The sequence below is a fragment of the Peromyscus californicus genome, unplaced genomic scaffold (genome assembly GCF_007827085.1).
Source record: "Peromyscus californicus insignis strain IS unplaced genomic scaffold, ASM782708v3 Scaffold_21__1_contigs__length_65335640, whole genome shotgun sequence".
Taxonomy (NCBI): Eukaryota; Metazoa; Chordata; class Mammalia; order Rodentia; family Cricetidae; genus Peromyscus; species Peromyscus californicus.
This window is the reverse complement of record NW_026294514.1, coordinates 40,217,535-40,243,738: the sequence shown is the minus strand read 5'-3', so window position 1 is coordinate 40,243,738 and position 26,204 is coordinate 40,217,535. Positions and strand designations below refer to the sequence as shown.

The window sequence follows — 26,204 nt, the reverse complement described above, 5'->3', positions numbered from 1 at the left end:
TGGTAATTGATTTTGTTTATACTTCCTTCCTTATCCTGTGTATCAGTCTGTTCTCCTCTAAAACTTGTTCTGAGCATAAAGGTTCAGCTTGGTGTGGTAGTTCATACCTGTAATCCCAGTGCTGTATAAACTGAAGTGGGTGCCCTTATCTCAACAACAAAGTGGAGGCCGGAGAGAGGGCTCACTGGTTAAGAGCGCTGGCTGCTCTTCCAGAAGACTCAGTGTTGATTCCCATCACCCACAGGACAGCTCATGACCATCTGAGACTGCAGTTCCAGAGGATCCAACACCTCCTCTAGCCTCTGCAGGCATGAGGCCCACAAGAGGGGCACAGACATCCATGCAGGCCAAACACTCATACACAAAAATAAAATAATAATAATGATAATAATAATAATTAAAAAACAAAGTGTTAAGTACAAGGAATTCAAGGCTCCACCTGGTTTTGAAATGCAGGAGGCTACATATTAAGCTCTTTGAGCTGCAGTTCCGTGGTCTACAAACTAAGTTACAAGAGCTGACATATAATCATTGTGAGGTCTGGCATATAGAGGGGCTGTCATTTTCCCATAGTGACAGCCATTCTTAGGAGCTGTGAACTGATTCCCCAACTTCCAGACTCCAAAACCTGTGCTAATGTTCAGTGAGGACAATCTGCCAGCCCCCGCTGCCCCTTCTCAAAGCACATGCAATCTGCCTGTGAACCACTGCGCAAAGAATCCGGGGCTGCTTTGTCCTTCCGAAGCTTCATCCTTTGTGTGTGAGAGTTATGCTTTGTGTCTAAGAAGGCATTGCATCCGAATGCGAGAGCGCCATGGTGCTCACCACCAGCAAGTGTGTGTAGACCACAGGTCTTCTTCATTCTTAGAGTAAATTGCTTGGTAAAGTCGTCTTTATCTCCTACTCTTTCTTGATGCTGGCAGTCGGACCAGGAGGAAGATGCAGAGCTGAAGGCACAGGTAGAAAATTAAAGATACAACAAAAACCCCAGACCAGCGTGTGAGACGTCATTGTGTGTCTGCCATGTTCAGACATTTTTCTGCATGTTCCCTCTCGGTTACCATGCCAACGGCGTGTAGACTGGCATTTGTTCCCTTGACTACTGTGTCCCTTACCGTTCCCTCTCTTCTCCACTTTTTTCAGACTAGTCTGATTAAGCGAATAAAGGGTGAAAATGTGTATGTCAAACATAGTAATCTTATGTTAGAGGTTGGTATTGGTATGCACCAGTGCATGCTTGTGTGTGTGTTTGATCCTTCCATGGCATACCTGTGGACTTGAACCATGATGCATGAACTGTGTGCTCAACTGTTAGTGACTGGGGATGATTTCTCGACTTAACTCTGATTCCTTATTCTCTCCTAGACATAGATCCCTTTCCCTGTGTGTGTATTTGTTTTAATCCTCTGGTTACATGTAAACTTCACTCCTTAGAATTTACCTTTAACCGGTTTTTTTTTTTATTTGTATGCTGTGTGAAACTAAATTATTTTTCTCTCCCTTTTCCTGGAAATCCTACATTTTCACTAGAGCGTTTGTGGTAGTGTCTTGAACCCTGACCCAAATTCAGTTTCCTTTTGACTACAAATGTGTTTGGTATATTTTTAAAAGGAGACGGGGGTGGGGGATATAGAAAATCATTGCAGAAGTTTGACTGTTGGAATCTTCTTGCTCTGGCCATAGGAGCTAGATAAAACTCAAGACGAACTGATGAAACACCAAACCAACATTAGCGAGCTGAAAAGAACCTTCTTAGAAACCTCTACGGAAACTGCCTTAACAAACGAGTGGGAAAAGAGACTTTCCACGTCCCCTGTGCGACTGGCTGCCAGGCAGGAGGATGCTCCCATGATTGAGCCACTGGTACCTGAGGAGGTCAGTATTTGGGCATGGGCTAATTGTCTTCTGCTCAGATGGTATCACTTCTCCACGGGGTCTGGGACTGGGGAAGGGGTGTGGTCAGACCTGGAAAGAGGTACTAAGTGCTCCCAAGACATCTGCTAGGTAAACAGAGTAGGTGGATGAAGAATGAGTCTCAGCATCAGACTGTGCTAAGCATGACCATGACCAGGCAAGACTGACCATGGCCAGGCAAGAATGACCATGGCCAGGCAAGAATGACCATGACTAGGCAAGACTGACCATGACCAGGCAAGACTGACCATGGCCAGGCAAGAATGACCATGACTAGGCAAGACTGACCATGACCAGGCAAGAATGATCATGACCAGACAAAAATGACCATGACCAGGCAAGAACAGGGAGACTCCAGTGCACATTGCCTGATTCTTACCTTTAATGTCAATTTTATACCTGGGAGAAGTTGATGATCTCTTAGTGAACTGATGCTTTCTGTAAACACACTTTCTTCTCCTGCATTGAGAAACGCCTTTAAAAACTGGTTTATTCTTCTCACTAATTGGAAAATGAAACCTGATAACATTGTCTGCGGTTTAAGTGGGTGTTAGAAGTTGATAGCATTTCAGGACAGATAATTACTCTGGCATATAATACTGGGCTTTTATTTAATTTAATGTTTTTTTATTTTAATTAGAACTGGTTATTTTAACTAATTCTAAATCAGTGGGGTTTTTGTTGTTTGTTTGTTTTGTTTTTTTTAACATGGGAAAAGCAAATGACAGATGTCCTTTTTTCAATAAGACTTTTCCATATAAGGAAACTGACTTTTAAGTGAGATTCGGGGCTCGACTCTGTCACTCCAGGGCTCTCACCATGTGGCTGTAATGGCCATTTGATCATCCATTAGAGAGCATCCTGCTATCTCTCTCTTTCAAAATAAATCGTTTTGGGAAATTGTGTCTGTAGAACCCTGTATTGATTAGCCTCTTTATCCAGATCCTTTTATTGTGAGATATTTGCCCAAGAAGCTGGGACAGAATAGAGCATGAAAACTCCAACTGTGGTGGGAGAGAAAGCCTTTACACAGTAGTATATACACAATGCTGAAGCCCTTGCAGAGAAAATAAGAATCAAATTACACCCATTGTTCCTCCTCCTTTGAAAGCTGTTTATCAGAAGTGCCAGTATCTCATTATCACTACATTCCCGACAAACCCCCATCCCAGCCGAAAAGGGAAGAGTTGGATACCTATCTGAGCTACTTTGAAAAAGTTCTTTTTAGGCAGGATAAATAGAAGTATTGTTACCAAAGTCTCCCTGGACCGTTAAACACCAGTTCCACTCAGATTGCTTAAGTATCAGGGGACAAAATTTGACTTGGTGTTGTCATTGTAGTCTTTGCATGATTAAGACTAGCACCTGTAGACGGCAGAAACGGTGAATCAAGCATTTGATGTTGCAGTATGAGGACAGGAGTTTGAAGAGTTCCCCAAGTGCACCCTAAAGCCAGATGTGGTCATGGGCCTCTGCAGTCCCAGCATGCCTGCAGCAAAAAGAGGCAGAGACAAGGGATTCCCCTGGAGCTCCTGGGCCACCCAAGCTGGCATGCGCAGCAGTGAACAGCAAGAAACCTTGCCTCAAACACGGCAGAACTTGAGAACTAAAAACCAAGCTTGTCCTCTGACCTCCACATGCATGCTGTGGCACATGTATGCCCTTACTCACACATCGATACACATGTGCACACACACACATGAACATATGTATACACACACATAAACACACACTTTTTTAAAAATGTCACTTATTTGTTACGATGTCAGAGATTTTATTGTAGTTTTCGAATCTGGATCATTTTATTTCTGTTATCTCATTTGGAAACAATGTTCTGGCTCAAAAAATGTTAGATACTGGCTTATGTTGTAAATACACAGAACAAATAGCCACCAAAGCAAAACAAAGTAAAAACAAAACAAAACAAACAAACAAAAAGAATCCCAGCATCTCTCTCCATGCTGATACTGAAGGAAATGGTAGATGATAGCCTTTCCGAATCAGAATTTGGGTAATAAGAGATGTTAGTAAACACGAAGACTTTGAAAGTCAAAGCCATAAGACTGATTGAAACATTGTACTCCTGAATCTTAGAGGATGATGTTGACTTAATAATTGAAGGACGTGGTACTTTGACTAACCCTGAGTGTTCCCTGGATGGCCGTGCCTTCTCTGTGTCAGTGCCAACAGTGGAGACAGCCAAGAAAGGCCCTTTTCAACATAACCAAATAGAAACATCCCTTTGTAGCTAAAGGGCAATGCCACTTGGGTCCGCAGACTGGAAAAGGAAGTACAAAGCCGGCGTGGTGGCTGCTGTCACATCTCCGCAGGAACTCCATGCTCCCATCACTCTCGTCCGCACATGAAATCTCAGGAGGCCCTTGTCTGGGTATAGTGAAGTCGAGAAGGATGGACGCTGGACAGCAGAGGAGTTCTAGAAAAGCTAGGTAATTCAGGTCCTGAAAGATGAGAGCTGTTCTCCCATGGTCCACGCCCTGTGCTTCTCTCGATAGCTGGGCCAAGCAGAGCGAACTCCACATTCCCTTGTGTTCTTCAGAATGAGACAGTTGTCAGTGACATCCAAGTTTATAGTCCAGCTGGCAGCCCTGTAGATCGCCAGAAGACCAAGGAAAACATTCTTATTGTCTAAATCCGCTCCAGTCTCTACATTTAGACCTTGGCTTTTCTATTCCGGCTTTATGAAAAGCAGACAATCTCTTTAACCTCCAGGCTAGGAATGTACAAAGCGTATTGGTTTACAGACCCATAAACAATCAGTTTTATCTTGGATAGGAGGAGACATTTTTCAAAGAATATCAGTTGCTTGGTATCTGTTACTTGATATGGCCACTTTAATTATCCAGTGTAGAAAGAACCCCAGCTGTGTCTACATAGAAATATTTAACTTATGTTTTAAATTCACATCACAAATAAAATAATACTATTCTGTGTCAGAATCAGGAAGACACTTAGATTCAATGACCTCACATTTATGACCCCAACTTAGTTGGCTTCTTTTTTTTTTTAATGAATTTCAGTGAGAAAATGATGTTTTGAAAAAAAAATCTAATGACTTCAGATTTTTAATTTTATCATCTTTTATCTATAATGGTTGAATACTAAGTGTTACTTCTGTAAAATACTACCATTAATGAACAATTAGAAAAATACTAAAGTTGAAAAAAATGTATCGTGAACTAATTTATATTCTGAGAATTTCATGTGTTCACTGTACATAAAGTTAGACTTTGGTTGCCAGTGACTTCAAGTTTCAAATCTTTGAGTAAATAGCAGAAGCGCCCTCCAAGCAGTGGATAAAATCAAGTCCTTGTTCACATTAACCAACAGATCAGTTCATGTGAAAGAGACATGTTCTCCAAGACAATGAGCACAAACAGTTCCCAAAATGGCCTTGCACGTGGCACATAGGCCAGCACATCTTAGAGCTGTGTTCTGTAGTGGTTACTTGGATACCAAAATTGTCCAAATCCCAATCAAAAAGCAATATTAATGCCTGTGTGATACCAATATTATCCTCTTTTGCAAGCGAGCTGTAAATTCCCAAGTATATTCACTATATAATATAGTGAGCCTCATAGGTATAGTGCATCTAATATAGTAGAGCTTTGAGACAGACACTGACTATAGTTGATTCCCATTATTTATGGCTTTTTTTTTTTTTTTTTTGGTTTTTCGAGACAGGCTTTCTCTGTGTAGCTTTGCGCCTCTCCTGGAACTCACTTGGTAGCCCAGGCTGGCCTCGAACTCACAGAGATCTGCCTGGCTCTGCCTCCCGAGTGCTGGGATTAAAGGCGTGCGCCACCACCGCCCGGCTTATTTATGGCTTTTTATATTTATATTTGTCTTCAAATTTACCTGTTCTCTAACATTTATTATTAGAACAGCTTAATAATCCAAAAGAGAGTTAGTATTAGGAATTTTGTATCCCTGAATAGGACTCTGCATCCCAAGTATATTGCAGAGTAATGTTTAGTAACTAAATAAAATGGTTGACACATACACTTGACTGTATTCTTAGCTGTAATAGAGGAACGGTGTAGAGGCTTCAGTTTATCAGTATCTTATCACTTCCTTATCAATTTATCGCTTCCTTAGTAGAGGCACTGGTCTGGTTGGGGGGTAGACCATGAATACACTCTAACTTTATACCTATCCCTCTATGTTAGCTGTTTCTGTTGTTGGAACACAGTTCTAAATGGGGCCTGTTGGTGTTTCCAGTAACAGGCACATGTTTTAAAAATCAAAGTTTTTTTAGGCCAGGAAGTTTCCTGAAACCCACTGTTTCAGTGCCTGGCTTTTTCCCTAGCTCTTATCTTTGGGATAACGTTTATCTCGATGATCGTAATTAGAGGGCTGACAGCCTTATTCTGGAAAGAGCACCTATAATTGTGAACTTCCCTTCCTGTTCCTCACTTCTGTTTGAAAAAGAAGTTGTTACTGAAAGTATTTGTTCTTAATCTGCATTTAATAATTGCTCATAGTAAATTTTATCTTTTGCAGTGTCCTCCTCCAGAATTGCAACAGGATAGGAATTATGTTTCTCCTATATAAACGGGTTACTTACCTCTCGTTTGAAAGAATCATCTGAGATTGTATTGTATTGTATTGTCACAATTTATAATAGGTCCCACAAAATGTTCCAGATATTCCCCTACAGTCATTTCAATGCAGTTCTTACTAAATGACTAGTGGACAAATAGTTACTTCATTAGTAGAGACACTGTTAGGTTGGGAGGTAGACTGTATATAGAAATTAATTCTAAACCTATCCCACTCTGTTAGCTGTTTCTGTTATTGACACATGGTTCTGAATGTGGCCTAAACTCTAAAGAGTTTTCATAAAAGTATATTGTTTGTAATGATACGATTCACTTAAAGAATTCCATTCTTCCAGAAACTTTGAATTTTGCTTGGTCACTTTATTTATTTTTTATTTATTATTCATTTTACATACCAACCACAGATCCCCCTCTCATCCTTCCTCCCACTCCTCCTTCCACTCCCCAGTCTCCCCTCCTCTGCCCCACCCCTCATCCCCTCCTCCAAAAGAATAAGGGCTCCCATGGAGAGTCAGCAAAGCCTGGTACATTCAGTTGAGGCAGGTCCAAGCCCCTCACCCCTGAATCAAGACTGTGCAAGGTGTCCCACCATAGTTAATGGGCTCCAAAGAGCCAGTTCATGCACCAGGGATAGATTCTGATCCCACTGCCAGGGGCCCCTCAAACAGAGCTTGGTCATTTTTAGATTAATTTCCAAACTATTCTTTCTATCCCTACTGTATGGAGTTGTACACTATACAGAGACGGGCCTGGGCAGCAGCGGGCTTACCATTTGAATTAGGTCTATTTAATACTAAAGGAAATAACAAAGGGATACTTTAAAACTCAAGAGCTGCTTCCCACCTCAAAGGATGAAATCAATGTTGCTTGATTCTATACATTATAGTTTGATCCCAAGTTTCCACTCAGATCATTTGAAATTAATTTTAAAAATTTATTTATCATATTATAAAAGTTCAAATAAAATTTGACTTTTGTTTGCTTAGAGGCCAACAAAGACATCTATTCAAAAATGGCTGGGTTTGTTCAGGTGAATGGTGTTCCATTTTGCTTTCTGTTCTGTGATTAAAAAAACAAACAAGCAAACAAAAACAATCTGACTAAAAGCAATTTAGGGAAGCAAATGGGCTTACAGTTCCAGTTCACAGTCCATCCTTGAAGGAAGGAATTCAGGCAGGAACCTGAAGTAGAATCCGATGGAGAATGTTACCTGCTGCTGACTCACCGGCAGACTCCTGCTTAGGCAGCTTGCTTATGCAGCCCAGCATCATCTCCCTTGGGCATGATACCACCTACACAATTAACAATCAAAATGACCCCCCACGGAGGTGCCCACAGGCCAGTCTGCTCTGGGGAATTCAGCCACTGAGGTTTTCCTTCTCAAGTGACTCCAAGTTGTATCAAGGTGACATTAAAGGTATAACCAGGACAGATGGCTAATGCACCAGCCATGTGCACATTTCTTCTCTACCACATGTCACGTACATGAGGATATGGTGGGGTATTTGTTAGAAGCAGAAGCGAGTGTCTCTCCTGTTACTTTTAAAAGCCTTTTTCTTCACATTTTGTTTTAGTCCTTACTGTTAGGGCCATGAGAGAAACCCAGTGAAATACCAAGCAACCCTTCCTGCTCCTCCGTGTGCTCTGTGTGTGTGGAAACGTGAAACACCTGAGTTGTGTGAGCATCCGTTTCAGGAAATAATGTTGCCCATTTGGAGATGATTATTAAAACTGGAAATGGTTCTAGATCACTTTCCAGATGAGTAATACTTCAAGAAAAACATGAATGATTGTGAACACAGACATGATGCAGTGCTCGTTTCCTAACTCATCTTTCTGGAAAATGTCTGCTCCCTCTTCTCCAACCCCCTTTATTCAAACAGACCAAAGAAGAGAGAGAGATTTCTGAGAAAGTTGTATTTTTACATCAAGGAAGCTCGCCATTCCTTGAGTCTCAGGTAAAAAAAGCAAGCACGACGTATTTGCATAAAGGAATCAGTCTTCAGTCTTCAGTCTTGTCACTGGGGTGTCTGGTTTTTACCTCTTTAGTTTTTCTTGTTTAAAGCTAAGGTGGGTATGTTAATTTGCTTAGACTTTGGGAAAGGGAATTTTCTTAGTATGTTAGTGATCAATCACTTATTCCTCAGGACTTCTACATGATAAAAATTACCATTGAAGCTTTGTTTCTACTTGTGATAATCTTCTGAAACTACCCCCCACCCCCGTCTGTCTTCATCTATACACTGCTATTATTTTAAATGACTTTGACTAATTTCTGAATGCTCTGAACTTATCTTGGTTTTCTTGCTAGCCAAGTGTGACTAAGAAAATGCGGGAAGGCGTCTCTGCTGATTCTGTGGCCACTTCTCATCAAATAATTTTTCAGAAAACTGTCCCGTCGACCCTAGAGGTTATTTTTTTTCAATTTGTTTCTTGTAGTCCGATGCCAGCATGTAGATCAACCTGCAATTATTTTGCTTCACACAAGCATATATCTAGATTCAGGTTTTCAGGCTACAATAAATAGAAAACAGCACCCTAGTTAGAGATGTAAAACAAAATGCTTGCCTGCTCTGGTTTGACCTTTGGTTTGACCTGGCCTCCTTCTGTAGCCTGGTAGGCTGGTGAGCAGTTACCCATGTCATCCTGTTGGCTCTCCCGTAGGCCAAGGTTTCTTACCGTCTGTCTGCCTTGTTGGAACTAACACTTAAGAAAGTGGGAGAGAAATTACTGAGACATCAAACTGCAGTTCCTAGTTAAGATCAGAACACTCTACGGACCACTAAGTCTTATTTATAAAAGGATCCAATCAGTAGTGTCCCATCAGAGGAAATTCTATCGCAACACCTTGGCTACAGGTGCACCCAGTATGCATTGATACTAAGTATAGTCATGAATGGACCTCCCTAGATAAGGAAATACATTTGCACACATGGGAAATGGTATTTACAGAAACTTGGAGAACACCTTCCACTTCCTTGTGGAAATGCCGCTATGGGAAGCACTCTGTAACAGCAAACAAGGAAAACTGTCTTTTGTGCCTCCATGTATAAAGCTGAGTAGTTCAGTTATACCATCCAATCTTAAGTTAAAAAACAACCAGCTGCCAACCATAAGGTCAAATAGATTTCTTATAAAATTCATTGCCAAGATATGTTCCTATTTAAAGAAACGTGAAATTGCAACGCCACCCCCCACCCCACCCCCCCACACACACAGAATGTATTCTGGGTTGAAGTTAATAGATTTTAGGTGAGAGGGGACTCCAGCCATAATTCTTAAATGATGGCGGCCACCCTTTGCTTGAGTTCTATCCCATGCTGGAGTGTAGCTTATGCCCTGATTTTTTTTTTTTTTTGTAAAGGATTCTTTTATAAACAAGACACTATCAGCTTTTCTAATTTAGCTTTTATATTTTGAATATAGGGCACAGAGGATTGGGTTATTGTAGACAAAATACCCACTGAGGTAGTTGATGGTGATTCGAAAAAGATTGTGACTTACAAGGTGGTTACCGTGAGCAGTAAAACTGGTGAGATCCCAGCCGACTTGCTAAAATCTAGCATGATTGACATGCATGGCTTCGATGACTTGGCCAGAGAAATGCAGCTTCAAGAAGAGAACAAGCAGAAGATGTACACGCTAGGGAAATCCTACGATACCATCTCTGGAAGAATTGTTTCCATGACTGGGAAAGCTAAAGAGGGCGAGAGAGCCGCCCAGCCCTCCTCAGTGGAAGCCCTGCAGATGGAGAGAGGCGCCACCGCTGCTGATGCCCTGAAGGTCGGTCCCCTGCTGGTGGAATACGAGGTCCTGGAATCCCTGGCTGATGAGAAATCCAGAAGAGGACCCGAGGTCCAGACCCCGAAGCGGAGGTTGTCAGAATCCCTGGCGCCCATCAAGGAAGCTGAATCTCGGCGGCAAAGCCCTGAGGAAGATGATGCCCAGAAGGTTCCAAAGCTAGGAGAGGATGTGCCTGCCCACCCCCGGCTCAGCAAACCGCAGCCGGTGCCCGAATGTGAGGTGTTGAAGGTGGGGCCCTTTGGCCCACGCAGGAAGAGCCTGTCTGAGTGGCGCTACTCCCAGGAGCCGGCCTTTACGGTGGCCACTGCTCACTACGTCACTGAGTCGTCCGCATCCCAAGTGGTGGTAACCAGTGGCTCTCATTCGGTCACAGCTTAAGATTCCAGCATGACAGTTTTTCAAAGGGCGCCCTTCCACCCTGAGCCTTTTCCCGTTTCGCTTGACTTTACGTTGAGAGCAGCCAACCCGGCTTTTTTATTTTTCCATGATTAAATCAATACTGCAGTCTAAAACGTCAGCATTAAAACACTTTTCCTTTTTTTATTTCTAGCTGCCTGTTCCCAAGATCCGTGATAACGCTGCTGTGGCTTGCAATTAAGGGGGGGGGGGGGGGAGGAGTTGGGGGGTTGGAAAATGACCTGCTTAAATCGGCGCCACCCTGAACGTAGTAACTCTGCTTTAGCACACGAGGGCTCGCGGTCACCTAGTTTGCTATGTTATGCCCCATTCTTTTCTGTTTCCAAGCTCTGTACGTGGACTCCTCCATTCCTCCTTCCTTTTTTTTTTCCCTCTGCCTCCAGTTTTGTCTAGCAAGCTGCGAACCCGTGTGTCAGAGGCGTCTCTCCTCTCTCTCGCTCTCTCTCGCTCTTGACTCTCGTTTCTCTGTTCACTCAGACTAAACAGTCTGCTGGGGAGAAGCTCATGGACGGCTCGGAGATCCTCAGTCTGTTAGAGTCTGCACGAAAACCCACCGAGTTCATAGGAGGGGTTTCATCTACTACCCAGAGCTGGGTGCAGGTGGCCATTTCCTCATCCCCGCCTTGGTGTTTCTGATTTGTGCCCCATTTGCTTTGCTTTGTGAGTCTGTGGCACGTGTGTGTCTGTGTGTTGCATCCCAGGGACCTTGCCTTCCTGCATCTCAAAAGATGTCCCCAGTGATGGTCCTTTGTGCTGCTGCTGCATGTGTCTGTTGTATACCTCCCATCCCACTTCAGGAATGTGCATCCTGTACTCAAGAGCAATTGTGTTAGGAAATTTTAATAGCATTTAACCTTTAGACACATTTTGTCTCATCCGTTGGGTCTAAGAGCGCGCTCAAAGCCAGTGTGACTGTGCAGCGAAGCTTCCATTCTCCTTTTCTCCACTTGCATATTTTATTGCTTTCTGTTTCTTTTGCCAATGCTCTGAGAAAGCTGTGCAGGTCCCTCTGTGTGTGTGTGTGTGTGTGTGTGTGTGTGTGTGTGTGTGTGTGTGTGTGTGTGTGTGTGTGTTGAAAGGCACACCTCAGAGCTGGTGGAAGGAACGAAAGCTAACTTTTATTTCCATCAGTGTTTGTGCATATGAGCTCTTGATGCCGGCTTTGGACATCCTAGTGAGCATCAGCTTTGGGGGTTTTGTTGGTTTTGTTTTATGAAGGGTCACGCCGACACTGTGCTCTTCCCCTAACAGAAACTGGAAACGAAGACAGAGTCCATCGAAACCGAGGTGGAATCGACCCTACCCTCCCAGCCCCTCGGCACTGAGAAGGTGCTGCAGGAGACAGTGTTGGTGGAGGAGAGGCGCGTGATGAGTGTGTGTGGGAGCGGGGACGCTTCTCACACGGAGGGGGATGGTGTGGATGCAGCGGAGTCCACACCCGCAGATCCTCACAGCATGAAAGGGAAGGAGGCCTCTTCTGTGACAGAAGCAGCAGCGAAGGAAGAAAGAGGAGAGGAGGCCGACAAGTCTGTCCCCGAGCAGGAACAGCCAGCCCCTGTCTCCCAGGAGGAAGAGCAGGTGGTGGCCATGCACCCTTCTGAGGCTTTGGAACAGAAATGTCATTTTGAGGTAAACAGCAGTTACTGTAACTCTCAGGCGGAAAGTAGAGCTACACTTGATTTGATACCTCATCGTGCAAGGGCCTTTGGTTTTCCTCTCTGTTCGTTGACTTTGCATGGCAGTGAAAGGCCTCCATGCTTTTATCCAGATGTGGGGTCACATAGAAGCATAAAAACTCGTATTGATGATGTATTGTTCCAGGAAGTGGTTTCTGTCATTGAAATTAAAACTGACAGAAAACATGGGGAACCAATGATTAGTTAGATATTAGAAAATCTGAGGGCCACAAAGATGGCTTGGTAGCTAACAAGTGCTTGTCACACAAGCCTGGTGACCTGAGTTCTAAAAGCTGTCCTCTGACCTACACACACACACACACACACACACACACACACACACACACACACACGCACGCACACACACGGACACACACACATACACATACCAACACCATCACCAATAATGAAATAAAGATTTTTAAAAGAACACTTGATATTTATTTCTGATCCATGTACTTTTCCAGAAGAACCAGAAAGCATTCCTCCAACTTGCAGAACTTTCTTCTTTATCACCTTTTTTTTTTTTTTTTTTTTTTTTTTTTTTTGGTTTTTTCGAGACAGGGTTTCTCTGTGTAGTTTTGCGCCTTTCCCGGAACTCGCTTTGGAGACCGGGCTGGCCTCGAACTCACAGAGATCCGCCTGCCTCTGCCTCCCGAGTGCTGGGATTAAAGGCGTGAGCCACCACCACCCGGCTCTTTATCACCTTTTACTGAGATCCTCCACACATTGGTGGGTGGTGACTGAGGACTTGGTACTTGGCCTCATCTTCCCTCATTACTAATTTAAAAGCTCGTTTACAGGCTTAACTCAATCAGAATTTGCATATGAGATTGAGAAGGAGGAGCAGACTGTTTTTAATTTCCTTTAAAATGTTTCTGTTGCCTCAAACATCCTATGCCAACAACACTGTGATTTGGGGAGGCTGATGTGGATTTATGGTGTGCTGTGATCCCTATCTTACCTTCTCATTCAATACGGAAACTTTGGCCATGAACAAAAGTACCAAAGACACCAAGAAGAGAGAGAAGTTCAAACTGTGTGTACACCTCGATGATAACCCCTCCCCCTTGCTTCCCACTGGCACAGTCCTCCACGGTGAAGATGGAAAGCATGAGTGTGGGCAGTGTTTCTCCAGGAGGAGTAAAGCTAGAAATCTCTACCAAGGAAGTGCCAGTAGTACACACAGAAACAAAAACCATCACATACGAGTCATCACAGGTAAGACCGGAGGCCTGGCAACTCTACAGGGTCATGCCTTCACATGTAACTTCACGGTACCAGTCCAAGGGGCTGAGAAGTCCCTGCATCTAAACCGTCTCTGTCAAGAACAGTGTGGTACTGTGGCTTTTTGTTTGTTTGTTGTTTGTTTTTTCGAGACAGGATTTCTCCGTGTAGTTTTGGTGCCTGTCCTGGATCTCGCTCTGTAGACCAGGCTTGCCTTGAACTCACAGAGATCCGCCTGGCTCTGCCTCCCGAGTGCTGGGATTAAAGGCATGCACCACAGTGACTTAACCAAGGCTTTAGATAAGTCTCATAGAAAAGTCTATGGCATAGAAAAGTCTCAGAACCCTGGGTGTGCAGCTGTGGACAAGAAAGAGGAGTGGGCCACCCTCCACTCACATTTCTAAGATCTCAGTTTGTCAACATTCCTTGCCTGCAGCTTTACCTAGAGTTCACTCCTAGAGCTCCCACGTGCTACCTGAATGGGGCTATGATTGTGGGAAGCGATTGTTCCTTCCTTCTGAGGGAGTGGGTTCCGGGGTTTCCCATGGATGCATACATCTGCGGATGCTCCAATCCCTTGGCTAGAATAGTGTAACATTCCCTTATAACATATGTGCTGTGGGATGTTCTGTATGCTCTGAATGTGTTGCTCTGATTGGTTAATAAATAAAGTGCTGATTGGCCAATAGCCAAGCAGGAAGTATAGGTGGGACAGAGAGAGAGGAGAAGGTGGGGAAGTGGAAGGCTGAGGCAGGGAGATGCTGCCAGCCACCACCATGAGGAGCAGGATGTAAAGTACCGGTAAGCCACAAGCCACGTGGCAAGGTATAGATTTATAGAAATGGGTTAAAATATAAGAACTAGATAGCAAGAAGCCTGAGCCATTAGGCCAAACAGTTTATATAATATAAGCATCTGTGTTTATTTGAGTTTGAGTGGCTGCTGGCCCAGGCAGGACTGGAGATAACTCTAGCAACACATATGGACATCCTCAGCTATAGTTTAGATAATCTCTAGATGACTTACGCTACCTTGAACAAGGTAAATGCTATGGTGGTGGTTGTTATATTCTGATGTTTAGCCAATATCTGGACACATTCTGTCTGGCTGCAAATGGTGTCTGATTATTTTCTGTCTGGGGTGGATTGGGTCTTTACCTGGGGAGGGCTGTGTTCACTCAGTCACTGTACTGCACTGAGGAATGAAACAGCCCTATGAAGCGTAAATGTAACCAGACCATGTGCTGTGTGTGCCCCTGTCCCTGCTTAGGTCGATCCTGGGGCAGATCTGGAGCCAGGTGTGCTAATGAGCGCACAGACGATCACATCTGAAACCACAAGTACCACCACCACCACACACATCACCAAAGTAAGTGGACAGGCATTATTCTTGACAGACGGAGAAAGGCATTGGCCGTCAAAACCCTCTGACAGATTGGTCTGCGCAAGGAATCCATTACTTGCCTATCAGATGTCGAGCTAGCTGTATTAAAAGTCAGCTTTGAAACGTCTGTCTCTACCATGAACTTGTCATCCTATGCTAGTTTCTAAGGAGGATTCCTTCTGGTATCCTTGATGCTCACCCCAGGGTGGACATAGAGTAGATCTCATAGAAACTGGGCCTACTAAACCCAGAGAACTTTACTTTTGAAAGTCAACATGTTGAATGCCTGTAGTAGACTGCCAGTTCCGTTCTGGGAGAGTGAACGACAGTGGTACCTCACACTTCCACCACTTTCTGCCATTACCCCAGTGAGTAACTCACAAAGGCCTTTCCATTTCCTTTTAGACTGTGAAAGGAGGCATTTCAGAGACAAGAATTGAGAAGCGAATAGTCATCACAGGAGATGCTGACATTGACCATGACCAGGTAGTACACGTGAGATGGTAAATGCTCTGACAGAGAAGTAAATGTGAACACGGTGGCCTTTCGGTTCCCAGTGCTGATCTTCTAGTTCAGCATGTATTCTAAAATAGTGTCTGGATTAACTTTCCAGTATATGATTTTTGAATCCTTCTGTAACCATTGTACCTCATTGTTAATTGTGGGTATAGATTTAGCTCATAAGTCTACACCTTGCTACTGCTCATGCATGTCCCACCTCCTTTTTGTTTTTACCCTTCTGTGATTTCCTGGGGATAGGCTCTGGCTCAGGCAATTAAAGAGGCCAAAGAGCAGCACCCCGACATGTCAGTGACCAAAGTAGTGGTCCATAAAGAGACAGAAATCACACCAGAAGATGGAGAGGATTGACCAGAGGTAAGAGGTGACGCTGATTCTCTAGGCTTGCCTCGGCTGGCATGTGGCATGGGGCACCTCCCTCCCACCCTTCGCCCCATCCCCTCCCCCTCCTTTGTTCTCTCGCTGGCGTTTGTGGGGCTGGCTAGCGAGGAGATGGAGAACTGTGTGTGGGTACCGGGGTGCCTCTGCTGTGGAGATTCCGTCTTCAGAGCTGTGTTCGCACCCACGCCAGCTAGAGGGGAAGGGAAAGCAAGGTCCTTGCTTGCCGGGTCTCACCACACTGCTCTTTTCGTCTGGGCTTTGCATTCTTCTCATTACCCAAATTTGAATTAGCAAATTTGATTTCAGTTGCCGGGTGGCCTAGTTAAAAACTAAAGCAGCAGGTTCTCCTGAGAAGCTGAATTTGTGTTCCCACTCGTAGAAAAACTAGCCGTACTCCTTCACGCTTTGGGTGACAGCATCGTCCTTGGAAGTGCGCTCTTCCAAGACAAACATCTATGCTTCAGACTGATCTAGTTTGAAACTGAGCACTAACTTTCCTTTTGAATGTCTTACATTCCCTGTATTCTGTGAGTGACTTGCCCCATCGTATACTATTTTGTCCCCAACGGAGGCAGAAATGCAGATTTGTGGTCCTGTTTTCCTCCTGAAAGTGCATGCCTTGCCGATCTGTGTGACTAGCATCATGAGCAGACTCTGCCCTCTGTGTGTGCACAGCCTTGTCATGTATACTGACCTGCCATGCGAGAACTCAGGTGGCCGTGCGCATCCCTAGGTGGACTGTAAATGCTGAGTGCACTTGCAGCTACTGACGCATGTACTTCTAAAATAAGACATCGAAAAGAGGTTGTCTAGATCCGTTTCTGAAGCATTTAGGTTAATGAATAATACCTCTTTTTTTTTTTTTTTTAATAAGAAAAGATCCGGCGGCGTTGGCACACGCCTTTGATCCCAGCACTCAGGAGGCAGAGGCAGATGGATCTCTGTGAGTTCAAAGCCAGCCTGGTCTACAGAGCGAGATCCAGGACAGGCACCAAAACTACACAGAGAAACCCTGTCTTGAAAAACCAAAATAAATAAATAAATAAAATAAGAAAAGAAAATGCTAAACTCACTCAGATTCAAATTAATAGGATTCTTGAAAGATGGAAAAAAAGTGAGAGCGAGAAAAGATTTTTTTTTTCCTCCAATGGGCTTCGGCCACTTGGGTGACGTAATTTTATGCTGTAATATAACAGCTTCCCGTCGGACTGAGCATTTTCACTTCCACGGGACTTTCTGTAAGTACTTGGATGTTTTCAAATGAGAAACTAATGCAGTCTTTCCTCCCACAGGAATAACTTAGCTTGCACATGAACCCAGTCATATAAACCGTTAGGAAAACCGGAGCCTATGTGGAGTTCCCTCTTCTAACCCAACTGACTTGCATCTGTCTGTGGAAAATTCCAGAAGAACTGACCTTGACCGTTAATGAAAGACACTGGCAGAGAGATCTTCCCATCATAAAGCAATCCGAGTCAGCATCACTAAACTGATGATACTGCATGAAGCGATGATAAAAATCACAAAAGAACCGCACTTTTAATTTTCACCAAAATATCTGTTTTCAACTCTACCTGCACGTTCATAACCAACAGTGTAAACCGTGATCTCATGTAACACATCAACAACTCATGCCTTTCATAGTTTATTATTAAAGTCTCAACAAAATCGCAGTTTCATAGGTGACAAATTCTCTGTTTACAAATAAATGTTAATTACCCTAAAATGCTATCAGCCGTCTAGGTCCGGTGTGTCAGATTTACCCCAGATTAGGTGTGCCAATAACCAATTTTATTCAGTGAACAACTTGAATCTTGTCCTTGTCTAATCTGGCTTTATTATTCTCACCATAAGCAGTAATGACTCTCTGACCCTCTAGAAATATCTAATGCTTACAATCTTGCTTTGTGTCTCTAATTTGTTATAAGGTAGAACTGATTTTAGCACATTGATGTAATTTCTTCCTAGTCATTCGCTCTGGTCTGCGTTCAATCCAGAAAGATTCCCAGAATTACCTAAGCAAACCCTCAATATGTAAATTATCATTGTTTGGGGAAGAAAACCTGTATTTTTGTTAGTTTACAATATTTTAAGAATTCACTTCAGGAATACCTGTCGGGCTACTTTTGCTTTGTTTTTTTTTTCTTTTCTTCGTATTTTGTTCATTGATTGTTTTTTTCTTCTTTTACTTGAACGAAAAGGTGTTTTATTTACAAATCTGGTCCATATTTACAATCTAGTTCAGAGCCGAGCCTTAAATTGTACAGAATTTCCACTGTAATTAAACTATTTAGTGTTTAGTTATAAATAGCCTCCAGAAAGATATATTCTCCATTACACTGTCAGCTGCATCACAGCCCGTCGTGAATGATGTCACCGCATCGCGAAATAAAAATGGCAAATGCATTGAAAGCTCTTAATTTTCCATGTGGCATGATTTCAGTCTTGGGTGGTTTAGCCCAGAGTTCACATTCGCATTGCACCAAAGGCTTCATCTAGCTGGAATAGAGAGCCTTTCTAGGCAGGGTTAGAGATCCACACATTCAGCCTCTGATATACAGACCTAGGAGGGGTTGAGGGTGACAGCAAATACATTTATGTAAATATTCAGCTACTGACCATGGCTTCAAAAGGGCATTATAGACTCTCGTTTTCAGTTTTATGAGGAACGGGACTTTATGTTTCTGAGTACTTTTAGTGTAGCCAAGAATCATTGCTCTTAGGAAAGCTACTTTGGCTGTTATATCAATAACGGCAGGCACACAGTTGAGAAAGAGGGACATGGAAAACTTCTGTGTCAACCACTACCCCTACCCCCCCCCCAAAAAAAAGAAAGTAACCATCTAGACAGGAAGCCATAGAAGAGAACTCTTAAAAAGGATGCTCAAGTGTAGCTCTCCACAATTGATGGCTTCTGGAGTGGGTGCAGAAGAGGAGGGACTCAGTTCTACATAAAGGACAGGCCCCCGAGAGTTTGACCATGCTCCAGTGAGTATGTAGATACACAAATGGGACTTGGGTTCTTTGTTGTTTTGTTGTTGTTTCTTCTTTTGTGGGGGATGGTCACAAGGCCAGGGGCAGACATGGAAAGGCTGGGGAATGAGTGGGATTGTGGTGTATGATGTGAAATTCCCAAAGAATCAATAAAAAGGTTATATGGAAAAAATCGAAAACACTATTCTTTTAAGATACCAGCTCCACATAAATGACAAAGTGGGTGTTACAAAGGCCTATGTGACCTCTTCAGCTGCTCAGTCATATCACATTCCTCACGTGGTGGGGAGGAAAGCTAAGATCCAAAGTAATGCCTGCTTTTATTGACATCTTCCATGTCATGATTTACCTAGCTTTCTGACTTAAAAAAAAAAAAAAATAGAGCTGGAGATTTATAGCCAAATGGGTAAAATCCCTGCCATACAAGTGTAAGAAATGAATTTGAGGCCGGGCGGTGGTGGCGCACGCCTTTAATCCCAGCACTCGGGAGGCAGAGGCAGGCGGATCTCTGTGAGTTCGAGGCCAGCCTGGTCTCCAAAGCGAGTTCCAGGAAAAGCGCAAAGCTGCACAGAGAAACCCTGTCTCGAAAAACCAAAAAAAAAAAAGAAATGAATTTGAGCACCAGAGCCCATTTAAAAAAGTCGAGGGGGGGCTGCTTGTGAGATGGCTCAAAGGTTAAGAGCACTTTCTGCTCTTGCAGAGGACCCAGGTTTGGTTCCTAGCACCCACATGGTAGCTTACAACCAGTTGTCACTATAGTTCCAGGGACCCCAAAACACTCTTCTGGCCTCTGCAGGCACCTGGCATGCACATAGTATACACACATACATACAGGCAAACACTGATACACATAAATCCTTTTTAAAGATCCAGTGTGGTGGTGTGTGCTTGTGATTCCATTGCTGGGGAGGTGGAGACTGGGATTGTTTACTGTCCAGCCAGACTGGCCTAATCAATGAGCTCCATACTAATGAGAGACCCTGTCTGAAAAGTCAAGACAGACGGCTCCTGAGGAATAACATCCGAGGTTACCTTGTAGCCACCACACTCACATGCAGATGGACACATAAACTCAAACACACCCATAAGGACACACATATGACACCAAAAAAAAAAAAATTAGAAACACTTAGAAAATTAAGTCCTGTCATTTGTCTCTGAAAGTATCAGCTCATCATTAAGCATCATTTTAACTGTGTCTGTGAGTTAAAAAAAAATGTGTTCAAGGAATGAAGAGATGGTTCAGCAACTCAAAGCACTTGTTGCTCTTGTCGAGGACCCATGTCTGGTTCCCAGCACCCAGCTGGTAGCTCACAACCCTCTGTAATGCCAGTGTGAAGAGATGTGGTGCTGTCTTCTGACCTCTGGGCATTAGGCCCACACATGATGCACACAGACACACATGCAGGTAAGACGTTCATCTCATAAACCTAAAGAACTTTCTAAGGTGCCTTCAAAAGTTAATACTTTAGTTCACATACAGAAATGGTATATGGTGTCCTGAGACAGCCCGCTTAGTTGGAATCCAAGTTCTGCTTACGATGGGTGTTCTTAACTAGGTGCTCCTAATACCTCCATATTTCTCACCCAGCAATGGCATGCGCTGTCAAGAGAGTCACATTTCCAGCATTGTTTTTCTTCTCCATGATGCTCTTCACACTTCCCACACTTACCACCAGTAACAAGAAGGTTCCAAAGTCTCTCCTATGTATTTAGGTATTTGTGATAGAAATACTGCCTTGTTAGCACTAAAACTCATATTTTTAAAATTATTTTATATGCTAATTACTACAAAATTAGCAGCTAGAGATAGAACACATCTTTGCCCTGTGGTTTCTATGGGTCAGGAGTGCATGTGTGTGTGTGTGTGTGTGTGTGTGTGTGTGTGTGTGTGTTGTTTTTGTTTGTCTGACAATGTCACTGCGGTCAGAGTGTCTGCTGGGTCTTGGAGTCTTACTCATTTGGGGAATTCTGTACTTCCAAACTCTCTGGAGAAGGATGTACTTATAAGATTTCCACTCACTCTTGGTTGTTTTCATGGTAGAGGGCTCTTCTTTGCTTCTTCAAAGCTGTGAACCAGGAAGAAACTCTAGCATGTGTGTTTTAGTAATTCAGTGTCGTTAGGCATGAGTCTGTTACAGCACTGTTTTAATGCTGCAGCCCAACCAAGGCTGTAGCTTCCCACTGTCATGCCAGCTCCTAATTAGATACAAGGCGTGGCTCCTGCTCACAGTCTCTGCAAATTTTAATTTTTGATTCAGTGACTCATTAGCCACTACTAAGCATTCCCTGATCCAATAGTTTCAAAGCTAGGTTTCACTGATGTATGAAACAGGCTTATCCACATGAAAGACTTAAGTAACCTTGAAGGGGTTAATATCACTACAGTGCTATGAAAATGACCTCAGAGACACTTTCAGAGACTAAAACAATTTCATTTCCGAGAGTGGATTGCCTCACTGAGGAGTGTGTTTCTCAGTGTGCTCTCAGATTCAAGTCCAGGGTGGCAAGCAAACCAGAATGTACAGTTCTTTTGAATAAGCAGGGAAAATCTTGCAAAGACAAGAACAGTGTGGCATGTGTAGCAGGGTGACACATGTTTTTACAATGACAGATGTCTACAGAAACCCTAGCTGTTGTCTTAACAGCTCTTAAAAACCCTATGTATTTTCTCTAGACACACTGAGTGAATTGCTAGACGCAATGAAAAATCCTTTAAGTAAAATACTCCTGTTTCCACAGTGGCTCAGGGTCTAAGAGTACTAATTGCTCTTCCAAAGGACCTGGGTTCAGTGGCAGCTCACGACAGTCTGTAACTCCAGTTCCAGAGGATCCAATACCTTCTTCTGGCCCCCATGGACACTGCACACACATGATACACTTGAATACACTCAGGCAAAAAAACAATACATATAAAATAAAAAGAAATCTTTAAAAAAAAATACTGCTTCCCATCCATGGTTCATCCTGGGTACCTGGCTATGTGGAGAAATCCTGATCTCTCCTTGCACTGGGATGAACAGACAGGACCCCAGAGATGCTGAGATGGCCTGCTACTGGGAGAGGAATGGGGAGAGCACCGCTGCTTTGGGCATCACAGGTCCTTTTGCGTTCCCAGAAGAACTTACTCTTCCTTTCTCATTTACATGCCTTTCAAACTTCAGAGCCCCTATGTCATGTACTGAGGGTCGCTGAGATCATGCACCCTTTGGCTCCTTTTTTAAATAAGTATTGCAGTCCAGTGCCTTTGTTATATATTAGCTTCTCCCTAGCATTTCTATAGCTATAGTAAGTCAATGTCAAATGTTGCTATATTTTTGAGTAACAAAAGAGAGTCTAGAACTTAAATCCAAAATTATTTCTAGCTCACATTTCTAACTCACCAGGGCTATATATACCTTCAATTATATGCTTTCTCACTACATCAACCAATATAGGAATTGTCGACCTTGGTTTGGTGTAGAGATGACCTTGTACTTTAGTAGGTATTTATTTGGAAAGTAAAACTGGACTGTTCCATTTTTTTAAAATATACTTTTATGACAAGCCATTGGTGTGTATAAAATTGTGATCTCGGAAATGACATTTGGTTTGACAGACAATATCTTATAGGAGATCTGTGACTTAGCAGGAGTGATGAAACAGCCGATGATCCTCCATGAGTATGGTTATTGCACACGCATTTATGTACACACACACTCAGCTCCATAAATGGAGATGAAAGCAAAAGAAATCTCTCCCTCATGGTTTCTTGTCCTTCTTCAGCCATCCTGCTGTTGTTGCGTCACATATCCTTTCATGCCACAAAACTAACTACACGGACATTAGTCACCTTTCATCACTGTGACGAAAGACCTCAGATAAACAGTTGAAATGAAGACAAATTTTTGGCTTTTGGTCTTAGCTAGTGCATTGCCATGAAGCTGTGGTGAAACAGGATATGACCTCAGCAGGGGCATTTGATGGTATCACTTACCTCATGACAGACAGAAAACAAAAGGAGGCAAGAGGCCCAGGATAAGACTCACCCTTCAGCGGCATAACCCCAGCAGACAGTGTTTTTCAGTAACCCACAGTTTCCATACCCCCCAACTCTGGTGAATTATAAATCCATCAACAGATTAATCCATTGATTAGGTCAAAGCCCTAATCACTTTTTAAAACTTGACCTGTAAAGATTGCATTGAACTAAGTCTTGAATACATGAACCATTAGGGGACATTTCATATCAAAATTATGACAGACACTACAGGGACTCTAATCTCTTTGTATGGTGTCTTACTCATCCCATTGTGTAAGCTATGAGCTTAGGAGACTTTTCACACCCATCTCACATGATTTCCTTAGCTTGCCAAAGGCATTTCATTGACATATTAACTCTAACTATGGCTCCATACCTTGACTATTCAGGTAGCCCATGGCCTAGTGTTCCCGTGGTTGAGCCCTACATGTTCTCCAGCTCCCTACACTCTGTCCTGCAATCTTTTAAGATGCAAAATCTATCACTCTTGTGCAACTGAATTCCTTTTTTATTGGTTCTTAGGAATTCTCATACAATGTGCTTTCATCATATCCATCCCCTCCCACAGCTCTTCCCAGATCTACCCCCTCTTCCAACTTTGTGACCTTTTGTAAAAAATCTATCAAAACTGAAAAGTGCTGTAGGGACTACACTCTTAGTGAAAACTAACTGATATAAATTGCTAATAGCTCCTAGGTTAGGGATGGGACTTCATGCCCACCTCCCTTCTCCACGCTGGCCTTTCATATGGTTTGGGCTTGCACGGGTCTTGTTATAACATGCATTGTTATCTCCAGAAGGTAACATTTTCCTGTAGTCATCTACTGCCTCTGGCTCTTATAGCCTTTCCACAATTATCCCTGGCCTTGGAAGGACAGGAGAAGGTATACGCATCCATTTAGGGATGAGCATTCTGAAGTCTTTTACTCTTCGCACTTTTCCCATCCATGGGTCTCTGTGGTAATCACCATCTACTGCTAATAGAAGCTTATTTGATGAGGGTTGAATGATGACATAATCTATGGATACAACAATAAATCATTAGGAGCTAGTTTAATACAAAGTCCATTTAACATAATAGTTGTAGTTTCTCCCTAGGGCCTATCCAACCATAGGTTCTTTGCACAAAATTGATGCCAAATATGGCTTTCACCTTGATGAACAGACTTTAATCAGGAAGTAGCTGGTTATTACCATGACATTCATGCCACTTTTTCGCCAGTGAGCATGTCTGGTCAATCATTACTGTAGCTCACAGGATTCACAACTAGGTAAGATTAATGATGACTTTTCACATCCGGTCGCATGCATAGTGCCTTCCAGCATACCTGAAGCTGTGCACAGGCTATTCTGTTCACATATCCAATACTACATCATTCACTCTCTGATCTCTAACCCTGCTGCAGCCCTATTTAAGTCATGAAACTATCTTTATCTGTTCACTTAGCCTTTGATTTCACTTTAGACCTCCCCTCAAACTTTCCTATCAGCTTTCCTTGTTTCATGCCCCCAAAACAGCATCATCATTCTTACTTTCTTGAGACAAGAACTTACTGCATAGCCTGTCCAGCCTCAAACTCACCATTGTCTTGCTTCGGCCTCCCAAGTGCTGCTATTATAGATTCACATCACATCTGTATGTATAATTTTTACAAATGGAAAAAAAATACAATGGTTATAATTTTTATTTATCTGTAGATTCTTTGGTGGACTATCTTCTGCATGTCATAAGCCATAGATAGTAGTTCACCAATCACAGTTCCTATTAGAGTGGTGTTCAATATGTGTACACATGACTGAATACATTGCTAACTTTTCTTTGCTAGTTTGAAACATCAGGGTTTTTTTTTCTGGATTTTTCTCTGAAGCCGAAATTGTTTATGGGGCTGGTAACGGTTCTGAAACAGGAAATATTTCCACTGGAGGAGAAGTTCCTGATGGTAACACCTCCTCCTGCAGAGCCTTCATTGGCTCTGTATCCATCATCCATGGGCCACTCCTTAAAACGGAGGCACTCTTCAGCAAGGCATGGCTTCCTCCTAAAGATCTGCCATTAGGAGTGACATGTTGCTTTTAGCTCCCTAACCAAACAGAGGATCATTACACATTTGGTGACCAGCCTCACTTTGGTTGAGTTCACGCTTGAGTCTGATCATCGCAGTGTTCAAAACCTCATGTGTGTTTGAAAGAGGTCTCAGAACTGGTACTGTCCTATGAGAGACTGCTAAATTGTAGGATTCAGAAGATGTTCCTTTGGTGAACAGTGGAAGTCTGAACAACTCAAAATATCTTCTCAAAGCACATCCGACCTTCAGTCTGGAGACAGTAGAGATGAGAGAACACACAGGATGGTAACCTTGAAGTTATTTGTGGTGCCTCCATTCCATTTAGTTTAAGGTCCACTGAATCTGATTGTTCTTTCCTACTCTACTGTCAACCCACATCTCCTCTCACCTGGACTATTGCATCAGATGTTCCCAAGTCTCTAGAGCCTTCTCATCTACCACCATCATGTCACCAACTCAGTTATTTAGAGTGATCATTAATCAATTTTAAAAGCACCACTGTGAGACAACCAAAAGATCTTTAATGGAACCTTCTCAGTCATCCTTGAGGTTTAATTATAAACTCTTGAACTTGAGTCATCCCTATCACATGATCTCTCAAGTTTCTATTTATTCTCCTACTTCCTACAATGCCATCTTATTTTTCTTTTCACCTGTGTATATGTGCATGCATGCATGCATGCATGTATGCCTATGTGTGTGTGGAACCACATGGGAAGGTGCATATGTGTGTAAGATTGGAAGCACATGCATGTGCACATGCATATAGAGGCCCAAAATGTCTTCCTCTATCTATTGAAGCAAGGTCTCTGGCTGAACCCAGAGCTTGTCATTTCCACTCATCTGGAATACCCAGTATGCATGAGGGGTTCTGTCTCTGCTTTCTGTGTGCTGGGATTACAGGTGGGTTGCCATACATACCCAGATATTATATGGGGTTTGAAGAGCTGAATTCTGGTCCTTCTGTCTACATGGCAATGGGTTTATCTGACAAGCAGCAGACATTTCCACCTGAGAGTTAGAAGTGGCTCACAAAGCTCCCTCATCTTGGCACCTGACTAGGAAGCAGAGAGCTTGAGGAAGAGACGGGGCCAAGCTGACACCCTCACTCTCTACCCTGGTGGCTCTGTCTACCAGCTAGGCCCCATGTTCTTCAATCTTGCAAAGTAATCTCATCTTCAGGGAATAGACTTTAAACAGCAGAGTCTTGGAGAAGACTTCC

The 26,204-nt window shown here is 43.1% G+C and overlaps 1 protein-coding gene across 25 annotated transcripts in view; it reads left to right on the top strand.

The window, feature by feature from the left end:
• Epb41l3 (erythrocyte membrane protein band 4.1 like 3) overlaps positions 1 to 18,317 on the top strand; it is a 233,093-nt gene extending 214,776 nt beyond the window's left edge. For 7 of the 25 annotated variants that reach the window (XM_052750149.1, XM_052750148.1, XM_052750143.1 and 4 more), the window contains 12 exons: positions 924 to 959; positions 1,684 to 1,875; positions 8,378 to 8,452; positions 8,806 to 8,904; positions 9,921 to 10,643; positions 11,193 to 11,315; positions 11,967 to 12,344; positions 13,481 to 13,612; positions 14,888 to 14,986; positions 15,407 to 15,487; positions 15,761 to 15,877; positions 17,194 to 18,317. In XM_052750149.1, coding sequence (XP_052606109.1) covers positions 924 to 959; positions 1,684 to 1,875; positions 8,378 to 8,452; positions 8,806 to 8,904; positions 9,921 to 10,643; positions 11,193 to 11,315; positions 11,967 to 12,344; positions 13,481 to 13,612; positions 14,888 to 14,986; positions 15,407 to 15,487; positions 15,761 to 15,871 — 2,049 coding nt within the window. In that variant the 3' untranslated portion in view covers positions 15,872 to 15,877; positions 17,194 to 18,317. Of the gene's footprint in view, positions 1 to 923; positions 960 to 1,683; positions 1,876 to 8,377; positions 8,453 to 8,805; positions 8,905 to 9,920; positions 10,644 to 11,192; positions 11,316 to 11,966; positions 12,345 to 13,480; positions 13,613 to 14,887; positions 14,987 to 15,406; positions 15,488 to 15,760; positions 15,879 to 17,193 lie in introns of those variants that run through there. The other 18 variants (XM_052750155.1, XM_052750154.1, XM_052750159.1 and 15 more) reach the window with 10 other exon arrangements.
• The last annotated feature ends 7,887 nt before the right edge of the window (positions 18,318 to 26,204 follow it).